Source organism: Baudoinia panamericana (genome assembly GCF_000338955.1).
Source record: "Baudoinia panamericana UAMH 10762 unplaced genomic scaffold BAUCOscaffold_2, whole genome shotgun sequence".
Classification (NCBI taxonomy): Eukaryota; Fungi; Ascomycota; class Dothideomycetes; order Mycosphaerellales; family Teratosphaeriaceae; genus Baudoinia; species Baudoinia panamericana.
Window position 1 is genome coordinate 1,703,175 of NW_006911258.1, and position 23,424 is coordinate 1,726,598.

General features: G+C 54.3%; 12 protein-coding genes across 12 annotated transcripts; 5 read left to right on the forward strand and 7 right to left on the reverse strand.

Moving 5' to 3' along the window:
- Nucleotides 1-82: 82 nt before the first annotated feature.
- BAUCODRAFT_21851 (uncharacterized protein) lies at nt 83-1,014 on the reverse strand (the record flags this gene model as incomplete). Its single annotated transcript, XM_007674519.1, has 4 exons — nt 83-319; nt 378-564; nt 610-782; nt 838-1,014. 4 exons carry the CDS (start codon nt 1,012-1,014, stop codon nt 83-85), a joined length of 774 nt encoding a protein of 257 aa, XP_007672709.1.
- Nucleotides 1,015-1,270: 256 nt separating this feature from the next.
- On the reverse strand, nt 1,271-2,725 carry BAUCODRAFT_21852 (uncharacterized protein; the record flags this gene model as incomplete). Its single annotated transcript, XM_007674520.1, has 1 exon — nt 1,271-2,725. One exon carries the CDS (start codon nt 2,723-2,725, stop codon nt 1,271-1,273), a length of 1,455 nt encoding a protein of 484 aa, XP_007672710.1.
- A 423-nt stretch (nt 2,726-3,148) lies between these two features.
- BAUCODRAFT_368217 (uncharacterized protein) lies at nt 3,149-5,024 on the forward strand. The gene has a single exon (XM_007674521.1). It carries the CDS (start codon nt 3,299-3,301, stop codon nt 4,952-4,954), a length of 1,656 nt encoding a protein of 551 aa, XP_007672711.1. The 5' UTR covers nt 3,149-3,298; the 3' UTR covers nt 4,955-5,024.
- BAUCODRAFT_368216 (uncharacterized protein) lies at nt 5,025-7,132 on the reverse strand. The gene is made up of 3 exons (XM_007674522.1): nt 6,873-7,132; nt 6,105-6,806; nt 5,025-6,041 (listed from the first exon to the last, which is right to left on the reverse strand). The coding sequence occupies exons 1-3, from the start codon at nt 7,069-7,071 to the stop codon at nt 5,095-5,097; spliced, it is 1,848 nt and encodes a 615-aa protein (XP_007672712.1). The 5' UTR covers nt 7,072-7,132; the 3' UTR covers nt 5,025-5,094.
- BAUCODRAFT_136724 (uncharacterized protein) lies at nt 7,120-9,030 on the forward strand (the record flags this gene model as incomplete). Its single annotated transcript, XM_007674523.1, has 2 exons — nt 7,120-8,089; nt 8,309-9,030. Exons 1-2 carry the CDS (start codon nt 7,432-7,434, stop codon nt 9,028-9,030), a joined length of 1,380 nt encoding a protein of 459 aa, XP_007672713.1. The 5' UTR covers nt 7,120-7,431.
- Nucleotides 9,031-9,359: 329 nt separating this feature from the next.
- On the reverse strand, nt 9,360-10,115 carry BAUCODRAFT_119765 (uncharacterized protein; the record flags this gene model as incomplete). The annotated part of the gene is made up of 1 exon (XM_007674524.1): nt 9,360-10,115. The coding sequence occupies one exon, from the start codon at nt 10,113-10,115 to the stop codon at nt 9,360-9,362; it is 756 nt and encodes a 251-aa protein (XP_007672714.1).
- On the reverse strand, nt 10,095-17,344 carry BAUCODRAFT_30681 (uncharacterized protein). Its single transcript, XM_007674525.1, has one exon. The coding sequence runs from the start codon at nt 17,227-17,229 to the stop codon at nt 10,522-10,524; it is 6,708 nt and encodes a 2,235-aa protein (XP_007672715.1). The 5' UTR covers nt 17,230-17,344; the 3' UTR covers nt 10,095-10,521.
- Nucleotides 17,345-17,601: 257 nt separating this feature from the next.
- Nucleotides 17,602-18,392, forward strand: BAUCODRAFT_30683 (uncharacterized protein). Its single transcript, XM_007674526.1, has 2 exons — nt 17,602-17,830; nt 17,888-18,392. Exons 1-2 carry the CDS (start codon nt 17,653-17,655, stop codon nt 18,184-18,186), a joined length of 477 nt encoding a protein of 158 aa, XP_007672716.1. The 5' UTR covers nt 17,602-17,652; the 3' UTR covers nt 18,187-18,392.
- A 60-nt stretch (nt 18,393-18,452) lies between these two features.
- BAUCODRAFT_30684 (uncharacterized protein) lies at nt 18,453-18,802 on the forward strand. The gene has a single exon (XM_007674527.1). It carries the CDS (start codon nt 18,487-18,489, stop codon nt 18,763-18,765), a length of 279 nt encoding a protein of 92 aa, XP_007672717.1. The 5' UTR covers nt 18,453-18,486; the 3' UTR covers nt 18,766-18,802.
- Nucleotides 18,803-19,909: 1,107 nt separating this feature from the next.
- On the forward strand, nt 19,910-20,343 carry BAUCODRAFT_83952 (uncharacterized protein; the record flags this gene model as incomplete). Its single annotated transcript, XM_007674528.1, has 2 exons — nt 19,910-20,124; nt 20,183-20,343. Coding segments are annotated over exons 1-2 (309 nt in total), but the record flags the coding sequence as incomplete, so codon positions are not given.
- Nucleotides 20,344-20,731: 388 nt separating this feature from the next.
- BAUCODRAFT_30687 (uncharacterized protein) lies at nt 20,732-21,431 on the reverse strand. The gene has a single exon (XM_007674529.1). The coding sequence runs from the start codon at nt 21,385-21,387 to the stop codon at nt 21,178-21,180; it is 210 nt and encodes a 69-aa protein (XP_007672719.1). The 5' UTR covers nt 21,388-21,431; the 3' UTR covers nt 20,732-21,177.
- BAUCODRAFT_30688 (uncharacterized protein) lies at nt 21,425-21,891 on the reverse strand. Its single transcript, XM_007674530.1, has one exon. It carries the CDS (start codon nt 21,798-21,800, stop codon nt 21,516-21,518), a length of 285 nt encoding a protein of 94 aa, XP_007672720.1. The 5' UTR covers nt 21,801-21,891; the 3' UTR covers nt 21,425-21,515.
- Between the last annotated feature and the right edge of the window lie 1,533 nt (nt 21,892-23,424).

A 23,424-nucleotide genomic window follows, 5' to 3' on the forward strand; every position in this document is an offset into this window, starting at 1 on the left:
CGTAGGACCCGGCTCTGGTGGCCAGCTTCGTGAACCCACTCTGCACCGTACATCGATAGCTTCCACCCGACGAGCCAGCACTTCACGGCACCCCTCTACCCTTTCGTGTCGCCTTCGCTAGCTCGCTTTGCGCAGTATTATCCGCGTACCGCTGATAGATTGGCAGATAATGCTCAGTCTCGCTAGTCGTGTCGTGAATACTTGGCCGCTCTTGAAGAGCTTTCTGCCACTTCCGGAACCTGGACCATACCTTGTCGTCTGCGTCGCTTTCCGGGATTCCCAGTCCTTCTTTGAAATGGTCAAATACCCAAAGGCGCATCTGGAGACAGCCGCAGTCAGCGACGCACGCGACGTAGGGACGACCATACCCAACTTACCACCCACGGGGCCACTACGAAGTCGATCAAACTCGGCTCCGAACCCAAGAAGAAAGGACCATTAGGATCCATCTCCGCGGCGAGCTCTTTCAACTTCCCTAGAAAGTCTTCTCTGACCTCCTTCAAACCCTCCTTGTCCTCCATCGGCTGATACTGAAGGAACCGATGAAAGGCGGGGATAATCCGGCTCGTGCAAAAGTCCGTCCAAATCCTGGTCCTCGCTCTGTCCTACGGGTCCTCGGGAAGCAAATGTGGTCCATGGTCCGGGTAAGCGTCTTCCAGGAACTCACAGATGACGGTACTCTCATACAGCGGCTTGTTGTCGTACTGTAAGGTCGGCACTAGGCCTCGCGGGTTTAGCTTGAGCAGGCTATCTGGCTTGTGGTAGGGGTTCACTTCGATGTACTGAAAGAAGAGTCAGCTCTCGGGGTAGAGGCTATAGCGAACTGTTGGCCCTTACCTGATACGGAATCTTCTTCTCCTCCAACACAGTCCACGCTCGCTGTACAAACGGACAGAACCATCCCGAGTAAAGCTTCAGTGGTTGTTCCGCTTGATGGTTGTCCACGATGGCTTTTGCAGGGCCTGTTGCGTGTGGGAAGAGGTTAGAGTCCGGATGATCTTGCTTCGTTGCCATACTGTGAACTCTGCAGGCTATAAAATGTCTAGTGTGTTGTAGAGACACCTCTCCTTCTACTCAAATGTAGTCTCAATATATATCTGTATGTCCGTATGTCCGTCTTGTCTATAATACAACCAAACTTCATATGCATGCCTGACGTATGCGGGGTATCACAATGGTGTTCATTGACACATCAATGATTATTACGCCATCCAAAACGGACCGAAACTGGCCATCTTTTCCAAACGCCAACTCCAAAATAAGTGGTCCGTCACATCACCAGACACCCAGGCTTGGTAAACGCCTCGCCATACTGCCTCTCCAAACTGGCCTTCTCATTGTCGCGCTGCCTGCGCTTGACTTCCATAGGGAAATATTTCTCGAGGAAGTCCATGGCTTCAAAGTCAATATTTGTCCCATTCGCCATCACCACTGTCTCTGCGTTGCAAGTTGGACAGCGGACCATGCCATCGTCTTGCATTTTGATCACGCAGCGGATACAAAAATGACTTTGGCAGCAGCCAAGATTGACGGGACGCCACGCCATGTCCATACAGACTGGACAGTTCCAGTCATCCAGTTGAGGCACGATCGAAAGGACTTTGCTCGATAGCTCGGCATGCATGTCGCGAGCTATGCTGTTCGCAAAGCCTGCAGCGCCGCCTACAGCGCTCCTGTTTGATGGCGGCAGTAAGGCCGGATATTTCGTCTGCAGAGTCTTGAGGAACAACTTCCCTTCCAGGTGAGTCCGCTTGTCGAACTTCTTCAGTATTTTCCGCATAGCTTGTGCGTTCATCTCTTGGAAATGCATGATCTTGAGAATGTCCACGTTCAGGTCGAAGAACTGCTTGGCTGCTCGCTTGGCCTGTGGCGTTTTGAGCTTCGCATACAAACCCGTGGCCCTGAGCTTCTGATCGTAGGACTCCAGACGCTTTCTAGCATCCGCGTACGTAAAGCCTCCACGGTTTTGCTCGGTCGGTGAGTAGAAAACGGGATTCTCAACGTATAAACGGAACATTTCACGCCAGAAGTAAAGGTCTCGATAACTGACGTCTCGCTTCGCTTCAAAGCCTTCGCGAACTGGTTCAACGACGTCTTCAACGGCATCGCCAAGATTGAGCACGTCCGCTTCAAGCTTACGTGTCTCCGCCTCACGTAGCTCCTCAAGCTGATCGAGCTTCGGTGCTAGAAGGTCAAAGAAAGACCTGGCTGAAGACAGCGGCACTTCGATCCATTTTGCATCAGAAGTCTCTGTCGTGAGCGGGCTCTTACGTCCGTCGGACGAGTCGTGCGCATTTCCGTGAATCTCGTGCACAGCATGGCGCCCAAGGTGCGCTTGTCGGCCGGCGAAGATTCTCTCATGCCTCGCCAGCTTGCGCAGACTCTGTTTCGTTTCCGACGTTAAAGTGGCATCAAGAGGCGTGCCAGTCTTCGCATCCACAAGAATTCGTAGCTGCGGCGTAAACTCCTCAACTATGGTGTCTAGATGTGGCTGTGCCGCAGAGTAGAAGCCGTCGAGTCGGACTATAGGCCGGGCTTTCATTGTATCATCCAATGGCTCACTTAGATGATGGATCGTGTTAGCGTCTAAGCCCAGATCCTCCATCTCGTGGTGGACCTTCTTGATGCATTTCTTCAGATATTTGTAGTCGATGGCGCTTCCACGCCATTGCTCGGGAAAGCCTTCGTTAGCCAATGCCTTCTGGTACTCGTGACCGAACTTCATGGTGGCTCTTGTTGAAGGCACATGCGATCAGCTTAGCAGAAGGTGCTGGGATGAAAGAAAGAGACGATGGTTTAGGAATAGGATACGGAAGACAGACGACAAGAGCGACTGTAAAGTGTTCAGAGTATTACCTGGCGGATAGATCGTCTAGAGGTTGGAGCCGTTAAAGTGAGAGCAGAGTGACCTCACACGGCACGCATTGGTACTTATACCTCAGCACGCCTTATCCGGAATGCGGTCGTGTGCTTCCCTTCCACTTTCGCAACCTGCAATCTGGAGTGCAGCAGACGGTGTGGCGATTGGTTGGCAAAGATGCAGTATGAAATGGAACGCAGCCGACTCGTCGGGTGGCCTCCGAACATCGGTGGGCTTTGACAAAGATCAGAGCTTTTGCTCGCGTGGCGGAGCTGACTTTTCGTGGGAGGTTCCCGCTTGGCTCGATTAGGAAGCTACTACAACATTTCTTCGGTCTTCGGTCCGAACGCCATCAACCGTGTTGAGACAACTTGGGGCCGGCATGGAGGCGGGTACTGGTCATGAGGCCATTGTCGCGCGTGCATTGTAGACGTGGTCATGGGCGCCAGCCAGTCCTCTGGTGGCGAAGAGCCGGCGCAAGGAGTGAAAACTAGCTACTATGAGTTGCTAGGCGTGCAGCGTCATGCTACTGAAGAAGAGATCAAGAAGGCATATCGCCGAAAGGCGCTGGAACTGCACCCGGACCGGAACTATGGCAATGAGGAGCATGCCACAAAGGTTTTTGCAGAGGTGCAGTCCGCATACGAGGTGCTCTCTGACCCACAGGAAAGGGCATGGTATGATAGCCATGAGTCAGCCATTCTGCGAGGCGACGATGTAGATGATGAAGATGGAGTACCCACGTATGAAGACGTCCGGCTCACCACAGCGGACGATCTAGCGCGCACGGTAAGGAAGTTCAACAGTGGTGTGGAGTTCACTGACTCTCCCTCCGGTTTCTTTGGCTTCCTGCGAGATCTGTTCAACCAGCTGGCAAGGGAAGAAGAGATTGCTGCCAATCGGGACGATGCTGAAACGCCAGAGTATCCATCATTCGGTCACCAAAACGACAGTTACGAATATGTTGCGAAGCGTTTCTATACGGTATGGTCCTCTTTCTCCACCGTGAAAAACTACAGCTGGAAGGATAAGTATAGGTTGTCTGAGGCGCCTGACCGGTGGTACCGCAGACGTATGGAACAGGAGAACAAGAAATGCAGGCAGGATGGCGTTCGTGAGTTCAACGACGCAGTCCGTTCGCTTGTAGCGTTCGTGCGGAAGCGTGACCCACGCTATGAGCCCTCCACGCAGACAGAGGAAGAGAGGCAAAAGGTCTTGCGTGATGCGGCGGCTGCACAAGCCGCTCGAGCTCGGGCAGCGAACGAGGCGAAGCTGAATGCCGAGGTGCCAGAGTGGACGAAGTCACGCGAGCCAGATCCGCTTGCGGAGATGGAAGGTACATTCGATGAGGAAGAAGAAGAGGAGCATGTTTTTGAGTGCGTAGCCTGCAATAAAATCTTCAAGAGTGAGCGTCAATGGGAAGCCCACGAAAAGAGTAAGAAGCACCAGAAGGCCGTTCGTGCGTTGCAGCAAAAGATGCGCAAGGACGATGTGCGATTGGATCTTGACAGTGCGGCTAGTGGTGCTGCCACGCCCAATGTTCGTGAAGACGAGGAGGAAGTTCTGCCAGTTGAGATACTCGCCGAGGAAGAGGATCATGTGATCAGAACGAATGGCACACTCAATGCAGAAACCCGCGACGAGGGTTTACCTGATTTAAGCCGCCACCACGAAGCCAGTGAGCGCCATGCCGGTGTAGTCGAGGGTGATGGCAAGCCCGTGCAGCCAACCATTGGCAGTCATGCAGACTCCGAAGATGACGATTATGCGTCGCCTGAAGCCATCCAGAACAGACTCGCCGCCTCAACAATCAGCCAGGACGACGACCAACACGACCAATCTTCCGATGAAGCTGAAGAGGCTTCTAATGCACCTAAGAAGCTGGGTAAGGCGGCCCAGAAGCGAGCGAAGAAGGCTGCAGCAACGGCCAGCAGTGACGGAACAGACGTCAACCACAAGTGCGTGGGTTGCGATGCTGCATTTCCAACGAAGAGCAGGCTCTTCCAACATCTCAAAGATCATCCGAAGCATGTAGCTTTCAAGTCAGGCGCTGAGGGTGTTGGAGGGAAGAAGAAGGGCAAGCCTAAGCGATGATCATGACGTGCACTATATGACCGCGTCCCTGTTGCATTAACTGGCAATGCATGACAATCCTGCGACCGCCCCGTTGCCAATACACATCCTTGCAGGAGGACACTGCCGCTTTGCAGGCTCGGGTGTTCCTCAAGCGTACCTCAGGCGGCCCCAGGCACTGCCTCCGTACTCTCCGAATTCTCTTCCTCGCCAGAGGCTGCACTCTCCGCTGCGAGCTCTAGCGATACATTGGACGGCTTGAATGGCCACTCGATGAAGGCCTTTGTCAGCTGCTCCATAATATCCGGCGACAACATCCTGGTTGGGACGTTCTTCGGATTGAGCCTTCCACCTTTCCGTGGATCCGTGGCTGCTGGAATCTGCGGTATAAGATCCTTGGCCGCGTTCGGCGCGATGCGGTCAAGCATGTCTGGCAAGGACTGACTGCTGGCTTGGATCAGATTAGCAAGCAGCCCACGGCAGACTATTGCCCCTTCCTTCGCCTCCGCAAGATCTGGCACCGACAAATCGCGCGTGGTTGGCATCACGTCTACAAGCATGAGCTCGGACTGTGGCCAGAACTCCTCTACCTTCGCATTAAGCGGTTCGTACTTTCTGGCGTCCCTTGCCAATACGGGAGGATCTACGAACATTGCGATCTGTTCGTTGATCAGCTGCGTAATCAGCATCTTGTTGCGTTCGGTCTTCTCGAAGGTCTTTTCAACTTGTTCGCCAAGTTCCAAAAGTTGGGCGCGGAGTCTGTCCAGCTCTGGAACAGCCGTACCATGCTCTTCTAGCACCTTCAGACCGACCTCGAGCCTGACAACACGCAGTCCAAGATCCGCTCTCAGGCAAATGCTGCGGAATCCCAGAGTCTTAGTCAAAACCCCGAAGGTGACGCCTTCTCGCTTGTCTGCATAAAGCATCTGTGGAAATGCAAGACTGTCAATCAGTTTGTCCTCTAGCTGCTTTCTTGGCACACTCTTCGCTCCTGTCTTCGGCATCATGGTCGAATACTTCTTCACTAGGGTGAATCGCTCACGTGTCGCTTCTATCTCCGCTTGCAAGTGATCCATGGTTTCGAATCTAGCATCCAGCGGGGATATAACTTTCGAGACATCAACATCTGGTAAATCAATCGGTACGGCTCGTTGCTCTGGAATCTGCATACGAAGTGCTTGCATCGAATCACGAACTCGCTTAGCGGTGTAGGCTTCCATGATATCAGGTCGCGGCCTTCCTCGTGTATTCGCAGAGAACGTCGGGGTACCATAGTCGCAGCCGGCAACCCTGTTCATCTCGCACGTGATGCTCCAGCTGGCGTTGACAGCATTCCTCCTCAGCTCCGTCATAGGAAACAATGCATAGCGCTCATATTCGGGGATCCACCAGAGCATGCGGACAAGTCCACGATTGTGGAAGAGCTCATGGGCTACAGCCGCCCAAGTCATGTTTTGTAGGACCCTACTCGTCGTGGTAGGCGAGTTAGGATTCTTCTCTCTATGGTAATCCCTTGCCAGGTTGCCGATCAACAGGAGACTTGGGTCAAACTGGCCACATCTAGGGTCATCTACTGGGAGATCCGGCCGTGCGACTAGGTCTGGGTCGTTGAGAATTATTCTGTAGTTGTTGAAGAACTTCATGCGATGCGCTCCTGTTAGGGGAACGTGGCGGTATGTCGATCCTGGTGTTTCAAGTAGAGGCTTAATGAAAGGGTCAAAGTAGCGCTCATCTGGCTCCATAAGTACATGACGTTTGGGCTTGAGAAAGTCGTGTATCTTGGCCGACCACAGGCACGCGCCCGGGTTTGCGTCGATGATGGTGCATCCTCTGTGCTGTTCCAGAGTCGGAGCCAAGTAGCCGATCACGTCGTCTAGCACAACCGTTAGTCGTTCGCCTACATGGTCATGACAATGCAGGAGTGAAGGGGAGTGCTTGCCGCATAGCTGCTCACTAACGACCTCGGTGAAAGTTGGAACATATACTGGTTCGCTCTCTCTTGGTCTGATTCTCCTGATCGCGTTCTTCGAGCTCGGTGGAAATGCTTTGGCAAGCTGCTTCGTGATAGGGTAGCGAGGATCAACAGCGGCTTCGGCGAATTTTTTGCTTGCTGCTTTGGCGGCCTCGAGTACGACCATCAGTCACGGGAGTTGGTAGCTGCGGCAGAGTGCTGGTCCAATACAGATCGTTGATGTATGCACCTCGGCAGAGAAGCGCCACGGTACCGAAGATCAGACTTTGTGGCGTCGCTGAGCTGCGCCACATCTCGTTGACAAACACCTGCATCAGACGAATACACGTGCACGCAACGACATCTGCACTTGATAGCGTTGTCTGGATGACTTCATACGAAGCCAAGAACTGAGCTCGGGCAAATGCACACTTCACGATGTTCCATGAGCCAGAACCGACGTTATGGAATGGAATGATCTAAAGGGTTTTCCATCAAATACGTCTCTCAGGCGTCACGTTCAACACCCCGAAATATATCGAGCAATATGGCGCTCTCACGCCATCATAACAGGACCAGACACCCACTCAGCGCAAAGGATCTCATCACTGAGTCGGAGAATTACAACTTCCACCCAAGCCTTCCACTTCAACGATGGCTCCGTGCCGCCAAACTATTGCTAATCGAAGCGAATATCTGCGAACAGGATGGCGATGTCCAAATGGCCTTCTTGTACCTCTACCGGCACGCAGATTTGGTCATGGTCCAGATACCGAAGCACCCGGACTTTCGGAACCCGGCATTTCAGACTGATATTGTGGCGGCGCAGCGAGCTGTCCGCAAGAATATCCAGAAACTGGAGTTACTGAAGCCGCGGGTTCAACAAGCCTACGAGCGCTACCTCCAAGCTGTGGAGAGACGGAATGCCGAGACGCAACGGGTTCATGCTGAAAGGCATGACTTGGCCGACCATCTTCGCCGTGGTTCGCTTGCGGAGTCTGAGGATGGCACTTATGATGACGGGATGATGCCCTTGAAGGCTAGCGAGTATAGTGAGCTTGCTGTCGATCTTGCACATCGGGAGATTAGGCGGCGAGATGCTACTCGACGTACGACGCGGGAGGCGGGTATCTCACCGGGTACGGTGGCGGCGAGGCGCAGAGGGATTGTTGTCGGGCCGCCTGACTCTGATGGGATGCTCGACGGTCATGGAGGAAGTCGTAGTGATGAGCTCCAAGCGGACGTGCGGGAAGCTGGACGTCATCTGCCTATGGACCGAGACCGCCGGAGCTGGACCGGCGAAATGCCAGCACCGCGAGCTGCGCCAAGCCATACCTATCACTACCCTATAGTGCCCTCGAAAGAGCAAACGATCGATTGGAAGATGCCTACGCTCAGTCTAACGCAACCACAGAGTCCAACAGAACGAGCACCACCCGCCAGACCAGCGAAAGAGGCTTACCAAGACTTCGCGCCATCTGTGACAGCCCGCCCCGACGGGCGATCACTGACTGCGACACCGTCTCCTCCTCCAGCCGCTCGCACTTCTACGAATAAATACACCTTCCAACCTACTGCGACCACTGAAGCTGGCCATCCCCTCCGCACAGTGCTTCTCCCTCCAGACCTCCGTCGCAGCTTCCTTAACCTCGCCCATCCAAATACAGCCCGGAACCTCGAAACCTGCGGCATCCTCTGCGGCACGCTAATCTCCAACGCGCTCTTCATCTCCCACCTGATCATACCGGACCAGCACTCAACAAGCGACACCTGCGACACAACCGAGAGGGGCGACAACGCACTTTTCGACTACTGCGATTCGCACGAATTACTGGTCTGCGGATGGATCCACACCCATCCGAGCCAGAGTTGCTTCCTGAGCAGTCGCGATCTCCACACGAGCTCCGGGTATCAGATCATGTTGCCTGAAGCTATTGCGATTGTCTGTTCGCCACGCCATAACCCAGACTGGGGTATCTTTCGACTTACCGACCCACCTGGCTTGCAAGCAGTGCTGCACTGTCGGGAGAAGGCGACGTTTCATCCGCACGCTGAGCCGAACATTTACACAGATGCTCTGAGACCTGGACATGTGGTTGAGGCGGCGGGGCTGAAGTTCGAGGTTGTGGATTTGAGGAAGACTTGACCAGCCTCCACTGGCATGTCTCCGTCAAAGACAATTTTTCATGGCAGAAGCATTCTGCTTCACAGCGAGTGTTGGTCATAGCTAATGTTACAGTATGTGACTTGATCGCGGCACCGACGCGCGCAACCTGGCCATGCTTTTCGTCCCGTCCCTTTCCGCAGCAATTCCGGGTCACAAAATGCGCCGTCAGAGTGATAATGCATAACGCCCTACAACCACCCCCAAACGCTCCAGCGCCATACGCAGCAATCGCCGTACTGAACAGCAGCTGTCTTTCCGCTCCAAAACACACATTCACGACAAGAGCACAGGATCGGACCTCAGGCTCACTATTTCTCAAACCCGAACTTGCCTAAATCGCCTAAGTGCGCGTTGCCACCACGCATGCGATCGTTGCTCGTCATGTCCATATGATCTCTCACAATGCGCTCTGCTTGCTCCGCGCCACTCGGGCTGGTGAAGTTATGACGCCGAGAAGCTTCCGCGGCCGTCGTATCCACCACATTGGAATCGTAAGTCATGCCATCGATCATCTTCGCGTCGCGAGGCGTCTTCGCTCCCGCTCCCCCACCGGGAACACTGATCACGCTTTGCCGCGCGGGCGTGCGTGCACCTTCGCCAAATGCGACAAGGCTGCCTGTATCTTCTTGTTCTTCCGAAGGGCCGACAGAGTCCATATCCACGTCGTCCGCGTTCTGGCTCTCGCTCATCTTGTCCATGTCTCTGTCGCCTGCTTCGCTGCCTGCCCATGTTGTTCGTGCGCCGACGCTGCCGGTTGCGGAGGCGCTGCCTACGGTGCTGCGCTCGCGGCCCATGGCAGGGTTGCCGGTGGAGTCGAAGTAGCTGTGTCCTCCTTGTGCTGGCGGTGCGGCGGCGCCGGGTGTGAGGTTGTGCGGGGTGGGGTTGCGAGCTGTGGTTACACGTTCGAGGCCGGCCAGGCGGGAGATTCGATCTGCGCGCTCGGCGTCAAGTTGATTGCTTAGGTTGCTCATGCCGGAGGAGGGTTGGTTGAAGCCGGAGTGATGATGATGGGAGAGGTGGCCGCGGTGGCCATCTTTGATTGCGACGGTGGATAGCTCGGACATGGAGGTGGTCGTTGAGTTGGGGGTGCCGCTACGGGAGCTGCATTTGTTTGGTGAGTTGGTGAAGCAGGCGAGGGAGTAGGGCAATACTTACGGTACCTCGGAGGGCGTGACGGGGTCTGAGGGCGGTGGTGGAAGGTTGATCAAGGTCGGTGCGGACATGGCTGCGATTGCGTAGATGTTGTTGACGGTTCTGTAGTTGCTAATAAGGGTACACGAAAGTGTTAAGGGAAATAATTGTTATGCTTCTGTAGAGGGGACGCATGCAGCTCTCGGCCAGTGACGTCGAGCCCTGCGTTAGCGCCGGGTGAAACCGCTGTCACATGCAACGCTCAGCTCTATACAACCACGTTACAGTCATGAACAGCCCACATCCAACGCCTTCGCTGTGCACCTCTCAACAAACCCATCATAGCCCAGCCATAACACCTGTCAAGACACCATCCAGCATCCTCAACCCGTAAAACGTAGCCACCTTCTCATGCACTCGCAAAAGCCTTACCACATCATCCCTCTTCATGCTTGTCGTCCACTCGCCCGCACAAGCACAATGGTCCATGAACTCATTGCTCCGTATCCTGGCACACTTCTTACACTTTAGATCTTGAGTCATCCACTGCAAGACAACCTTCTGCACATCTGCCAGCAGTCTCTCCTCGATGGCCAGCCGGTCGAACGTGGCGCCGCAGTTGCTGCATTTGGCAACCAGAGTCCGCTGTAGATCATCCGTGTGGCTGAGGTCGCTATCACGGCAAAGGTCGATGTCGCGAGGGATGGTGCACTCGGCACAGCTCAGCTGTTTGAGTGTGAGACTTGTACTCGGATTCGCGAAGGAGCCTTCAGCGCTGAATTCGCGGATCTCGAACAGGTGGAGCAGCTCTTTGCGCAGCAGTCGTGCCTCGAGCGTGATGGTCTTGTCTAGGCTGAGGACTTGCATAATGCTCTTCACGAGCTCGAGGACCGGATTCTGTAGGTTCAAATGCGAGCCTGGCATTGCCGGGAAGCGCCAGTCCCCCGCGAGATCTTCGTGCAGAGACTCTGTTCGCTGGCGCCGTATAAGCTGCGCAATCTGCTTCTGCAGCGGCTTGGAGAAGGTCTTGGCGAGTACGGTGCCTGGCGTCGTTTGGTCGTCCTTTTCCGAGTCGAGTGCCGAAGCATGCATGGGCAGCTGTGTCGTTCTCTGCACACCGTTAACAGCCCCTGCAGGTCGCTTGCGTTGATGCATCAGCTCAATGTACTCCACAATCCAGGCATTGAAGTTCGGCTGAAGGATCGGCGGCAAGAAGGTGGCCATCTGCCAATGCATAATGGTGTCCAGCCGTTGCTCCTCAACCTCCACCACCTCGGTGCAGCCTTTGCCGCCATAGTTGAACTCATCATACCACACCAGGTAGTCCCAGTACTCCGTAATGGCCAAGTCCAGGAAATGGAAGGCTGGCTTGGATGCGATGCTCTTAAGGATGTACTGACTGTAAGCGTAGGCGTTTCCGACCTCCGCCTTCGACGTTTGCAACAGCAGTCTGCCCGCATTGGCGAAGACGACATGCGATCCGACGCGCCGGAACTCAGACATCAGCTGCTGGAAGGCCTTGCGTGACATCATTTGGACATAGTACAACAGATTCCGGTCGTAGAGGTGGGAGGACGGACTTTCTACCCACCGAACAAGGTGCATTACGAGCACATCCGCCATTGTGTTGCCGGAATTGTTGTTGCAGGCTTCTTGCCACCAAACACGCAGCATCTCTCGCAGCGCGTTGATACCTGCGCTAGCGAAAGCGTTCTCGGAGGCAACCACCTGCGTGGCGTCTTCTAGCGTGTCTTCCTTGGCGCTGGCGCCCGATATACCAATGGGGTCACTGTCTTCGACATCGTTCAACACGGCCGCGGACAAGATGGTATTGATGGCTAGGTTCTTGATGCTCAGATCGATGCAGACCGAGGAGTAGGTGCCTGGGTTATTGACCGCTGGCGTGTCAACCACCTCCATCGAGCTTAATATGTCGTCCTTCTCGTGACCCGCGTGGTCAGGCCGAGCGCCCTGAGACCACCACAGCACAACGCGCTCTTTCTGGAGCCGCCGAGCGTATGTGATATCGATCAGAAACCGTGGGTCGTCCTTCTCAAGGTTGCAGAGTGGCACGTTGCCATACCGAGCAAATTCCACGAGATGCGAGATCCAGGTCCCCAGATCTAGGTAGTGACTCACCAAGCGTTTTGCGACAAACGACTGCCATCCCAATGGCGGCAACGCCTTGTCGTTCTCCTCTGGCTGCAGCTGCAGCAGAGGATAGCTTTGCAGAACCGGCAGGTCATTTGCGAGCATCTGCGCGCTCCCTGATTGCAGAACCAACACTGTTGGCCCCGAATCCTCCTTCTGGATCTTTTTGATGGCATCGCCTAGTTCTTGCAGCGCTCTTCGCTGCGTTGTGACCTGCACGGTTTTGAAGTGCAGAAAGTCTTGGTATTCGACCACCTTCTGCCACGGCTCACCACCCGCTTCCTGGAGCTTTCGCGCTATTATCTCTTCGTAGATACGGTCGACATTTGGCATGCTCTGCTCGCTGCGCGCTCGATTGAGGATCACAATCTTCGCTTCGGGTCGCTTGGACGAGAAGAGGGCGTATATTTGCCGCTCGCCGGCGCTGATGTGGTACAGCGCAAGATAACTCAGGGATGCAGCAGTGCTCATGTACGGCTGCTTAGGCGGCACCGTGCGGAGGGTGGACAGGTCGAAGCCTTGCTCCAGCCCTCTGCCAAGGACTCCACGCTGGCTCTGGTCGAAGGTGCAGACACAGCCCAGCTCCATCATCGCGCGGACGTTGAGCGGGACATTACGCTCATACACTCCTTCCACGCTCGGGTGCTCGAACAGTCGTCGCAGTTTCGCCGCCTCTTGCACGTAGGTGTGCTCGCTCATGCTCAACTTGAAGAGATGTTTGCTCGGATGACCGTTGGGCAGTGTCCAGTTCACCACCTTCTCCGCCTTCACGCCTTCAACCTCAACGTCCGGCAGCTCATCCTCTTTTAGGTTCAGGAACACCTGCCTTGGCACTATGACTTTCAGATGGTGAACCTTCTTGTCGATCAAGACAAAGGCTCGAACCTCGCCAGGCGTCTCTGTCTCTCGAAGTTGCAGGATTTGCCAGTCACTGGTGTAGACCAGCTCTGCCTGCTGGCGGAAGAAGGTACCAATGGCATCGGTGGCATCTCCACGCTTCTCTCCGAAGAGTTGACGCCGGCGTTTGCGAGCCGCTTTCTGAATCTTCCACTTCTTCTTCTGATACTTCAGCCAACCTTTGTAGTCTTCAGTAATGCTGGGCATAGTTGCAGGGAGAGAGTCATACGGGTCCACTGTCGCAGGTGCTGGCTCGACCGCTTTCCGCTTCCGCGCCTGGGCTTTGACGATTCTCGCAGCGGTCGCAGGCTTCAGTTTCGACATAGGCGTGGCACCGAAGTCCTCTATATCTCCTCCACCTAGGCGCTGAGTGAGCGTGTTGGGATGCCTTTCCGCTAACGGCGCTTTCTGGAAAAGATCAGTCATCTTCTTTTGCTTCATCACGTCCTCCTTCGTCCTTATACGTCGATCCAGCCAATCCGGATGAGCCACTCGAGGTACAGGATTCTTCACCTTCTGCAAGGCCGCAGGGATAGTGATAAGCTTCTGTATGACTGAGCCGAGCCGTTCGAGGTAGTACTCCCAGTCAATGATGTCCCGCGGGTCCATATCGTCGCTGGGGTCACCACGCATCCACTTCCGCAGGTAGAAGCGCTTAATGCTCTCTTCTGCCGAAAAGATGGCAACGGGGATGGCGCGATCGGTCACAGGGGCGTTCTTTGGTCGAGAGGCAATGATGTACTTGCAATTCAGGCCTTTGTCTTTGATCATCTGCTCGCCTAGGAACTCTGCAAGACGCTTGGCTGTGGTGATGGCCGTACTTTTCTGGCTGCCGTACTCTTCGAGCGTTTTCGCCATGCTCTTGTTTTCGCAGATAAGATCGATCAGGTCTTCATCGGCGAGTGTGGCACCATGGCTGTGGAGGACGTCCAACCATTTATCTGCCACTTTCGCTACGGCCGCGTACGTCTCGGTCAGTGTTGATCCTTCGAGGAAAAATTTGAAGATCTGTTGCTGGAAGATCTTGATGAGTTTCAGCTCGCCTCTTCGCTTGACTTCGAAGCCTTTCAGCTCGGCAAGCGTGCCGTCGTGATTGAACACCGCATACCGCTTCTTCAAATTCTTGTCTTCCTCCTTGCTGGTCGGCAGGATCATGGCTTTGTACGGTCCATCGACCTCGAAGAAGATCGTGTTATCAGAATGCGTTTCGTACCGGAACATGTTCGGGTCGGCAAGAGTTTGGTATTGGTGGTTCGTGAAGCGTGCATGCACCAGATGATTGAGCATAACGCAGGGGTAGGAAATGGTCAGCTTCTTCCCGTTCTTCAGCGTGAAAGCGAAGTTCTCCGGGAAGGTGGCTGGAAGAATACACCAGATACCGTCCGTGTCAAGTTCCAGCGGCCGACCGACACGCTCGACAAGCTGACGAGCCATCTGGATGATCCTGGCGCCGGTCAAGCAGGTCACGCCCGCCATCTCCATGGAGTACCATCTTGAGCCTTTGCGCATGACGTACCCATAAAAGGAGTTGAGGATGACCTTGTGCGCCAGCTGCAGCGAGTCGAAGAGCACGACCATCTTCTTCGCCTCCTCGATTTCTCCTTGGCTGGCTCCCGCCTTCTCCAGCTCCGCCGTCTTGCCCTTCCATACCTTCTGCTTGCCCTTGAAATCATACCTTCGGTCCCGGAAATTGACGACTGTGTCAACGTAGAATGGGTTCTCGCGTTGACAGATGATGGCTTCCCGTTCGAGAGTCCGGGCATCGTGGATCTTGTGGTAGATTTTCTTGCTATAATCAGTCAACCGCTTCTTCACCATTCCTGTCTGCTCATCAAGACTCAAGTCCTGGAACGCCCGTGCAAGACCATTAGGATTCTTTGCGGGAAACTTTTCGTTCTCGAGAGCGTGCCGGATCATGTTGTACTCGTCTCTCTTCGCCGGCAAGAACTCGCCACGCCAGGACCACGGCATGCGGCGGTCGCAAGTCTTACCAGGTCGATTGAAATCGCAGGCTGCGCATGCGGACTCATCAATCATGCTGTCGGGCTGCAGGCGATTAGTGGTCATGATGTTGGGGTACATTGATGCTACGTCCAAGTGGTAGATTGAAGGCTTCTCCTGCCGATTCGGCGTGATCTTCAGCTGGTTGAGTCGGTCCGCGATCTGTGCCTTGACCTCGTCGTAGTTTGCGATGTCCTCCATCTGCTTCTTTTCCTCAACCGTGATGGAGAAGATGAGCGCCGCATCAAGATCGTTGAGAAGCTCATCAACCGCAGTCGTATCGATGGCGAAATTGCAGGGTATGTCGGATCTGAAGACACCGGCTTCGATACTCTCCACATGCCCACCAACATAGGTCTCCGATTCCAGCAAGTGGCCTTCCCAGAATGACTCTCGAGGCTGGACATGCTTGTTCGGCAGGACGATCTCCTTTTGGTACGCTTGCACGCAGAGCAGCATCTCACAGAGCGTACCGGTTCCCTTCCGCAGCACATCGTCCGGTCCAAGCGGAATGATGGTGCAAAGCGAGAAGATGAATGGATGCACGTACTTCATGTAGAGGTAATACGTCGCTACAGCATCAGAAACTGAGTACTCAGCTAGCACCTGAGGTCGCTCAGCGGCATACGGTGTCATGAGCTCCGGATCCAGCTCGTCCGGATCATAGCCTAGCTTTGCCACGGTAACAGCCTTCAAACCTCGCGAGCCTTGAGGGAGATAAGAGTCTCTGTTGACCCATGCGAAAGCGTCCATATGGGCGCAATGTGTAGATTGGTAGACGTCGTCGTTGTTCTTCCGGAAGCCGATCTCCTGGTACATGTCGATGCCATGGACGCTCGCTCTCGCCTCCACAAACGGCCAGTCGAAGAAGTCACCGTTATAGGTGGCAATAATGGTCGGTCGCGCTTCTTTGATACAGTCGAAGAACCGCTCTAGCACAGCCTCTTCGTTTGGCTCGTTGAAGATTAAGAAGGGCCCATCGAACTCTGGCTTAGGCGTGTAGTCAAAGTCCTGAATATCTTCGCTTACAATCTCTCGATTCGTGATCAGGAAACCTTGGCCGTCAATCATGTACGAGATCATCATGACCTGATCGATGCTTGCATCCGGGAACTTGAGCGGGAGCTTTGTCGTTTCGATGTCGAAGGCCATCACGATCGGATCGGCACGGGTTAGGCGTTCTTCGATGCAGGAGACAGAGACGTGGCCATGCTTCGCTTCGACTGTGTACCATTTGCCCACTCGAACGTCGAGATCAACAGCTACGCGGACATGGTAGGGTACGTCGTACTCTCGAATATCGAGTATAAAGTCTGAGGCATCGGCCAGCGTAGTCGGTCTTCGATCATCCAGATGAGCTTCATCAAACAAGTCGAACCCAGCGTTTGCGCTCGCCACTTCCGCATACGTATCCATTGGGCTAACATTGCTTCGATTCTTCTCCGCAATCGGTAGCACCACCTTCCGTACAGATAAGAGATCGTTCACATTCGCAAAGGCCAGCCTCAAGAACGTTCTTCGATAGCCAAGCAGATGATTTGGCATCTTCAGATCCTCCTTCTCGACTCTCTTCACGTTCTTGACCGAACCTTCGAACGTCCTTCTGACCCACTCCTCCACCTCCGGCTCCTTGCCCTTTTTGACCGCAAGCAAGAAGTACGGATCATACTCCACGCTCGCCTTGAACCTCCCTTGTCCATCCTCCCCGATGAAGTAGAAGTCCACTGCCGCTCGTCCACCCGGAACTTTGGCATCTTCAAGCGTAGTGGAATGCATGTTCATAAGCCATCCCACTCTGGGCTTGCCGGCTTCAAATCGTTCGAAGCCTTGACTCTCGTCAATACTGTTTGCCAACCGCGTTGCCTCAAGACGCTCATTCTGATTTGTGGTTTCCGAGCTGCGGAGCTCTGAAGCACCAATGGTCCTCGTCTTCGTTATGCGCTGGTTGACTGGACCTTTGCCAAAACGGCGGGGCCCTTCCTTTCTTCGAACAGGCATTGCGAGTCGATGTGGCCGCGGAGGCCGAAGTGAGTGTATGTCAGCGTCGCATGAACATTGTGTCCCTCGCCATTCGGTCTCTCATGAATCGCATATATAAAGAATGTAATTGTAATGTTCCACACCAAGTCAGTCGTTCCACGCGTAAAGTGGTGCAAGACGCGTTTCACCGCAGGCCAAATGGCGCATGTAGCTTTCCCATGACGGAGCCATTCCGTGTATGAAGGTGAGACTGCATGAACGAATCTACCCTCTGTCAACCATCACAGCATGGCGGACGACACAAGACAACAAACTGCGAAAGTAGAAGAAGACCTCAGTCGCGAGGCGTTGAATGTTCATCCCGAGAACAAGGCGTTCGCAGGCACGCAATGGCAGGGTGGCAAAGCGACACCTTACCGAGCGCCGGAGAATGCCAACCTCATGCCTGGAGGCACTGAGCACACGGCGGGAGGGAAAGCGCCCGAGGTCACCGTTTGGAATGCGCTGCCGAAGCTAAATGACTTTACGGAATTTCACAAGAGGCCGTGTGTGCGGGATGCGCTGCTGACGGGGATTGGGGGCGGTGCTGCGTTCGGGGGTGTAAGGGCTGTCTTTGGAGGTACGTGAATGACTTTTCTATGGTGAGACATAACGCGAGTGTTGATCGGTGCTGCAGCTACCGTATGGACCGCTTGTTCGTGGGCTACCGGAACGTTCTGCTTTGGCTCCGCTGTTATGTATCAATACTGCCTGTACAGACGGAAGGCGGAGAAGGAAGGCATGATGAGAGCAGTTGAGATACTGAACAAGAAGGACATCGATCGCAAAGCGAGGGAGCAAAGAAAGGAGAAAATCAGAGAAGAGAGGCGGGCAGCGAAAGATGTAGAGCAAGACACACAGCTTGCAGCATTAAGTCAGGCGCAGACGATGAAGACGGATGGCGGAGGTGGCAAGCCTTGGTGGAAGGTGTGGTGATAGTATAAGATCTTTTGGCTGTACACTACGACAGTTCGGACTGCGCCGGGCAGACAGGCTATGGCTGAGTAGTACACGCTGCCCCTGCAGTAGTACTCTGCCCTTCAATCACCTCGACGATGGTGTAGCAGGTATAGAAGCGTACTTTGTCCGCCACTTGCCACCTCAAGATGCCCAAGGTGCGACATAAAGCTAGGGCGCCATCCGTGTTCGCTATCAGGTCATCGGAAGAGTGACGCCATGACCTTGTGCGCCTTTCCCAGTGAGCGCCGAACATATTTCCAGAGAGGGGGTCCGCGTATGCGCCGATCAGATGTGCCTGCATTGTATCCTGCTGGTCCGTTAGCCTGGGACTGTGATCTAATCTCAATCTTGTTGTGGGTTGATGCCGGCTTAAACGAGCTATCTTTCGATGTAGCAAAATTTATTCCAGTTCTCGACCGGGAAAGGCTCGACGCAGACCTGGATTTCCTGGACAAGTTTGGCGTTCACCGCGCCGCTGGGCGTGTGCGTAAGGCAGCATTGCATTTTCGAAGGCTGCCTCTGCAAAGGGTAGACATCGTCAGAAACCGTAGTTGACAGGTTGAGGCGTAGCGGTACACTTTTGTACAGTATCGGTATGACGAGAGCTGGGAAGATCTTGCATGTTTGAGTAGGGGCTGCAGGTGAAGCCTTCCGTCGCTTGTCAAGCTGTCCTTGCCGTCGCTGGCCAGTTCCTGTACGAGAAGGTACAGCAGCTCTGTCGACAGGCTGGTTAAGACATCCGGCAATGGATTGGTTGACGAGCGGCGCGTCTGGTCGGAGTTCACCTCACACACCCTGTCCTCGGTTGGGCTGACGTGGCTCGGCGTTGGCGGGTTTTCCAGCATAGATATGCTTCACACCGAGACATTTTGGGCGCAGCGGGCTGCACTGTTTCGGACGTTAGAGCTTGATATATGCGGGCTGGGTCGCTTTTCAACTACAGAAAGGGGAGACGGATCGCTCGATTATACTCTGTCCAAGTAGCAGCAGGGTACTAAAACGACATCCTGTCGCATATGACTATCGTCACGAGACTCCCGCTTGCAAACACTGGCCTTGGGTTGCGCAGAACGACTCAAGGAGAGGAGTTAGAGTTGATGTTGGCGAACGTTGCGCTGCCCCAGCTGACCAGATGAAGACTCAGCCGCTGGATGCTGAAACCTAACCGCCTCTCTGCAGATATTGGGACGTCCTTTCCGAGGCTGAAGGAGCTTTACATGGATGGTTTGATTCTGGCTGTAGATTCACCCAACCGGGTGGTTAATGGCACTCAACAGTCTGCAGATACGCATTGTCGGCTATCATGATGTGCATATCCTGATAAGCAATGCAAAGTACTGTACCGCGCCAGACGATGAAGGATACGTCGAGGAAATGATGATTGATCAAGGGGCGGCCCGGGAGCTTGAGAAAAGCGTGCGAGCACACCCCATCGCCGGAGGATTCTGGTAAGATATTCTCAAAACGTGTCTATTGTGCGCAAGCTCGACGACACTCTCCTCTAGTAGCGTGTCAGTTGTGGATTATCACATCGGATGAAATCTTGGATTGAGAAACATGGATACACGTGGCAAGGGAAGGCTTGTGGCGTTTCGAGCCGAGCGTGGCGTGGCGTGGCCATAGCTCCATACGTTGCGATGATGTCAAGTTCGGTTGCGAGGAGTGAATGCAGCACTGTTTTTGCATCGCTCATATTATACCTCTATCGATCAAACCCCCCATAACACCAAATCACCTCCCAGTCTCGATCCCAACAGACCATCAAAATGTACCGCCAAGTCGCTCTTCGGCAAGCCCGCCTCTTCAGCACCTCCGTTCGTGCTCGCAACTCCGCCATCGACCAGGCGAAGGATGCCCTTAAGTCTGTCGACAAGACCGTCTCCAAGGGCGCCGTAGCCGGCATTGAGGCTGCCGGTGCGTTAACCCGGACCTTGTGCCAGCTGTACATGTTCGCTGACGCCGATGCGTATAGAGCAAATAGCCGAGAAGGCCAGGGAGGCCGCTGGCATGCACAACAGCGAGGTGCAGGCCAAGGCCTCGGAGGCGGCTGGTCAAGCACAGGGTAAGGCTTCGGAATTGATGGGTGAAGGACAGGGTAAGGCCTCGGAGATGATGGGTCAAGGACAGGGCAAGACATCCGAGCTAATGGGCGAGGCCAAGGGCAAGGCAAATGAGATGGTAAGGACTCCTACTCCCCATCCGCATTTGTCTGTGTTACTGATCAAGAAATTTCCAGGCTGGCCAAGCGAAAGGCACTGCCGAGGAGATGAAGGGCAAGATGTCCTAGACGAAACACCGAAGTATTATCTGTCGTCTGTAGCAGCGCTTGCGATATGCACCTCCAACGCCGATTGTAACTGTACCATCCGAGATACCATCTACCGTTACATTCTATGAAACAGTCTACGCTTCGCGTTCAATCTGCAATGCAGACCATCGGCCCATTTGAAGTTACCAAACGTCACGCGGAGCAAGACGTGCTCCATGTGCGATGAACAAAGCGATCGACCATCTATCAGGCAGTATGCTTTCTATTAAATTGGGGTTGGCAGCGATCGCTGCCTTCATCTTGCTACAGTACGTCTGCTAGTGGCTGTCAAGCCTTCTAGGTCCGTCTGGCGCTATCCATGATATCTAGCCATTTTCGACGCACTATCACCTCTGCTATCGGTCTGCTCTTGATATGTTCTTTCTGGCCTTCGACCTTCACGCTGACTCTCGTAGAAGCCGGACTTGGTCACTATGCGATCGCGGTGGCGCCGTCATGTAAGCACGCGCCTGAACTCAACGCTACCTAGCGGCTAAGAAGCCAACTTCTCTCAAGCCTCCAAACCCTCCTTGGACCTATTGAATGCGTAAGCAACTGGCAATCATTCTGACGGACAAAATCCCTTCAGCGTCACCATAGGAAACGCTGCTACCTCGGCTATGGCTTTCCAAACCAGTATGCCAGTCTGACACGGCAGGCTAATCGACTTCTTGCAATGGTCTTGGAATTCCAGCAGCCTCAGTCCGGAACACCTCAGTGATAGGATGCAGCTTGGTCGTCCACGGCTCATTATTCGAAGCACCGATAGCGGCTGCTTCCAAGAAGAGCCCATCGTCCGACCATGGCTTGTTATCAGGACAAGCCGCCACGTACGCTTCGTTGGGAGCGCCTTTCCATTCATCCATCATCTTGAGCAAGATGCCAAGATCGTGGAAGGCATCGCTCGCTCGAGCTTGGCGCTCTTCATCGGTGCGGACGATGCGGAGCCTGATTACACGCTTCTCGCATGGCTCGCAAAGATCCTCGAGTTGCTCGATCAGCCGCACTTCACTCGCAGTGTTGGAGAAGTCGCGCTTCGCCAGGTGCCCGACTCGTAAATTGGTTGCTCCACCGTAATCACACCTAGAGTGATGTCGCAGTACTCGTCGTTATGGTCGAAGTCGTGGTAGAAGTCGATGACTCCGTGCTTCTCCTTATACTCCAGCTCACCATCAACCATGCGAAGCGGTGCTTGTAGCTTTCCGAAGTAGAAGTGAACATGACCAGTGTTGGGAGCAAACCGTGTGTGCAAGCACTGCAGAATTATGCGCAAAGAGGGCATTATATCAGAACGGAAGATAGAGAGCTTCAGGTTTGGACCGTCCCAGTCTTGTACCGTCTGACTGCTATCGCGGTGTGGTAGCAGCTCGCCCGCTTCGACATCCGACTCGCTCGGTAGCAATAGCTGGCAATGAGTTTGAGCGACTTTGTTCATGCCCCTCTTCACCATCTTCTCGTTTCTGCCCACACTGTGTGGCGAGATCAAGTCTGCATTCTCGCCAGCTTTGGCAAGAAACTCCTTACGGAAGTCGTATGTCGGTAAGCTGCCCATCAAAGTGATGGAACCTTCGATATCGTAAGCGTCGAGCTTAACATACTCGACCATATCTTGGGCACCAGAAGTCTGATTGGCAGTCCAACTGGGCAGAGTACCGTCCCATTCGTCATCAAGGAAGTCTTCGTCACGCACAACGAGGTTTGCCTTCGGCTACGCTGGCATCGATAGGTGTAAACATCTGTCCTGACCACCTGACGCACCGCTGTGCAACTTCTTCGCATGCTCGAGGAGCTCGTTCTTATGGTTTGCAACCGCCGTATATACATCTCGCTCCCACTTGGTACGCTCCTTACCCTCGTTTTCAGCGCGCTGTGCCTTCTGCTACTGACGGGCTGCTTTGTCTTCGGGTGACAGCTTGGTGTATTGTAGCTTCAGGAGGCTTGATGGAGGAGATTACGTTTCTCCTCGATATCCTTGCAAGCTCGATCCACAGCACGCGACCATCGCCCCTCCGATTCCATAAACTTCATGAACCCTTCCGCGAGCGGCTTGGCTTGCTCGGCTAATGCAACGTTCTGGTCGAAGACGGCTTGGATGTCTGCGTGGTAGATGGAGTTGCGTAAGACAGGCACGCTGCCAAATCTGTCAAGCACCTCGTAGGTCGGCATCGTGCAAGTAGGACGACATATAAGACCGTCCTCGTCCCAAGTCAGCATCATAGCAAGGTGAAGAGGGTGCACAGTAATGCATTCCGTCACGGACAACAATTTGGCCTTCTTCGCATCACCCGGCGCCATCTGTTGCTCTAGACTGGCAAGACTTGTTTCGGCTTCCTCAAGAGCGATACGAGCCTCTATCTCAGCTTGCTTAGCAGCGACAACCTTCTGACGGATGCTGGGTGTAGTGGCGTCGAAAGCAGTGCCTGGATCACGTAGCTCTTCCTCTGGAACATCCTGGTCGGCTAGCTGGGTTGACGGATCTTGAGAAGCTGCTTCAGCCACCGTCATATCCGCCTCAGCTTGTGGCTCGGTATCGGCGAAAGCTTTCTGTTCGAGCTCGGCCGCAGCTGTCTGCTCAAGCTCAGCCGCAGCTTTCTGCTCGGGCTCGATAGTAGCACGCAAGGTCTTGAGCTTCTCGCAGTCGTGAGTAGCCGCGAAGTGGTCTTTACTGTTGAATCATGACCCATTTGCAGAGGAGGTTGCCTTTGGGCAGCTTATTCTTTGCTTGGAAGCGAGGATGAAGCTCAATTTTCGCGGTGGTGCCGTTGGGGGGTGTGCCATTGCCAATATCGGCGGCGTCGAGAACCCGAGCATACGCCTCAAGATACGCTGGAGCATCTCTGGATCATAGTGGTGACGGTCGCTCCGGTAATTCCCCAGCTGCAGACGGGGTGGACTGGTTTGGGAGG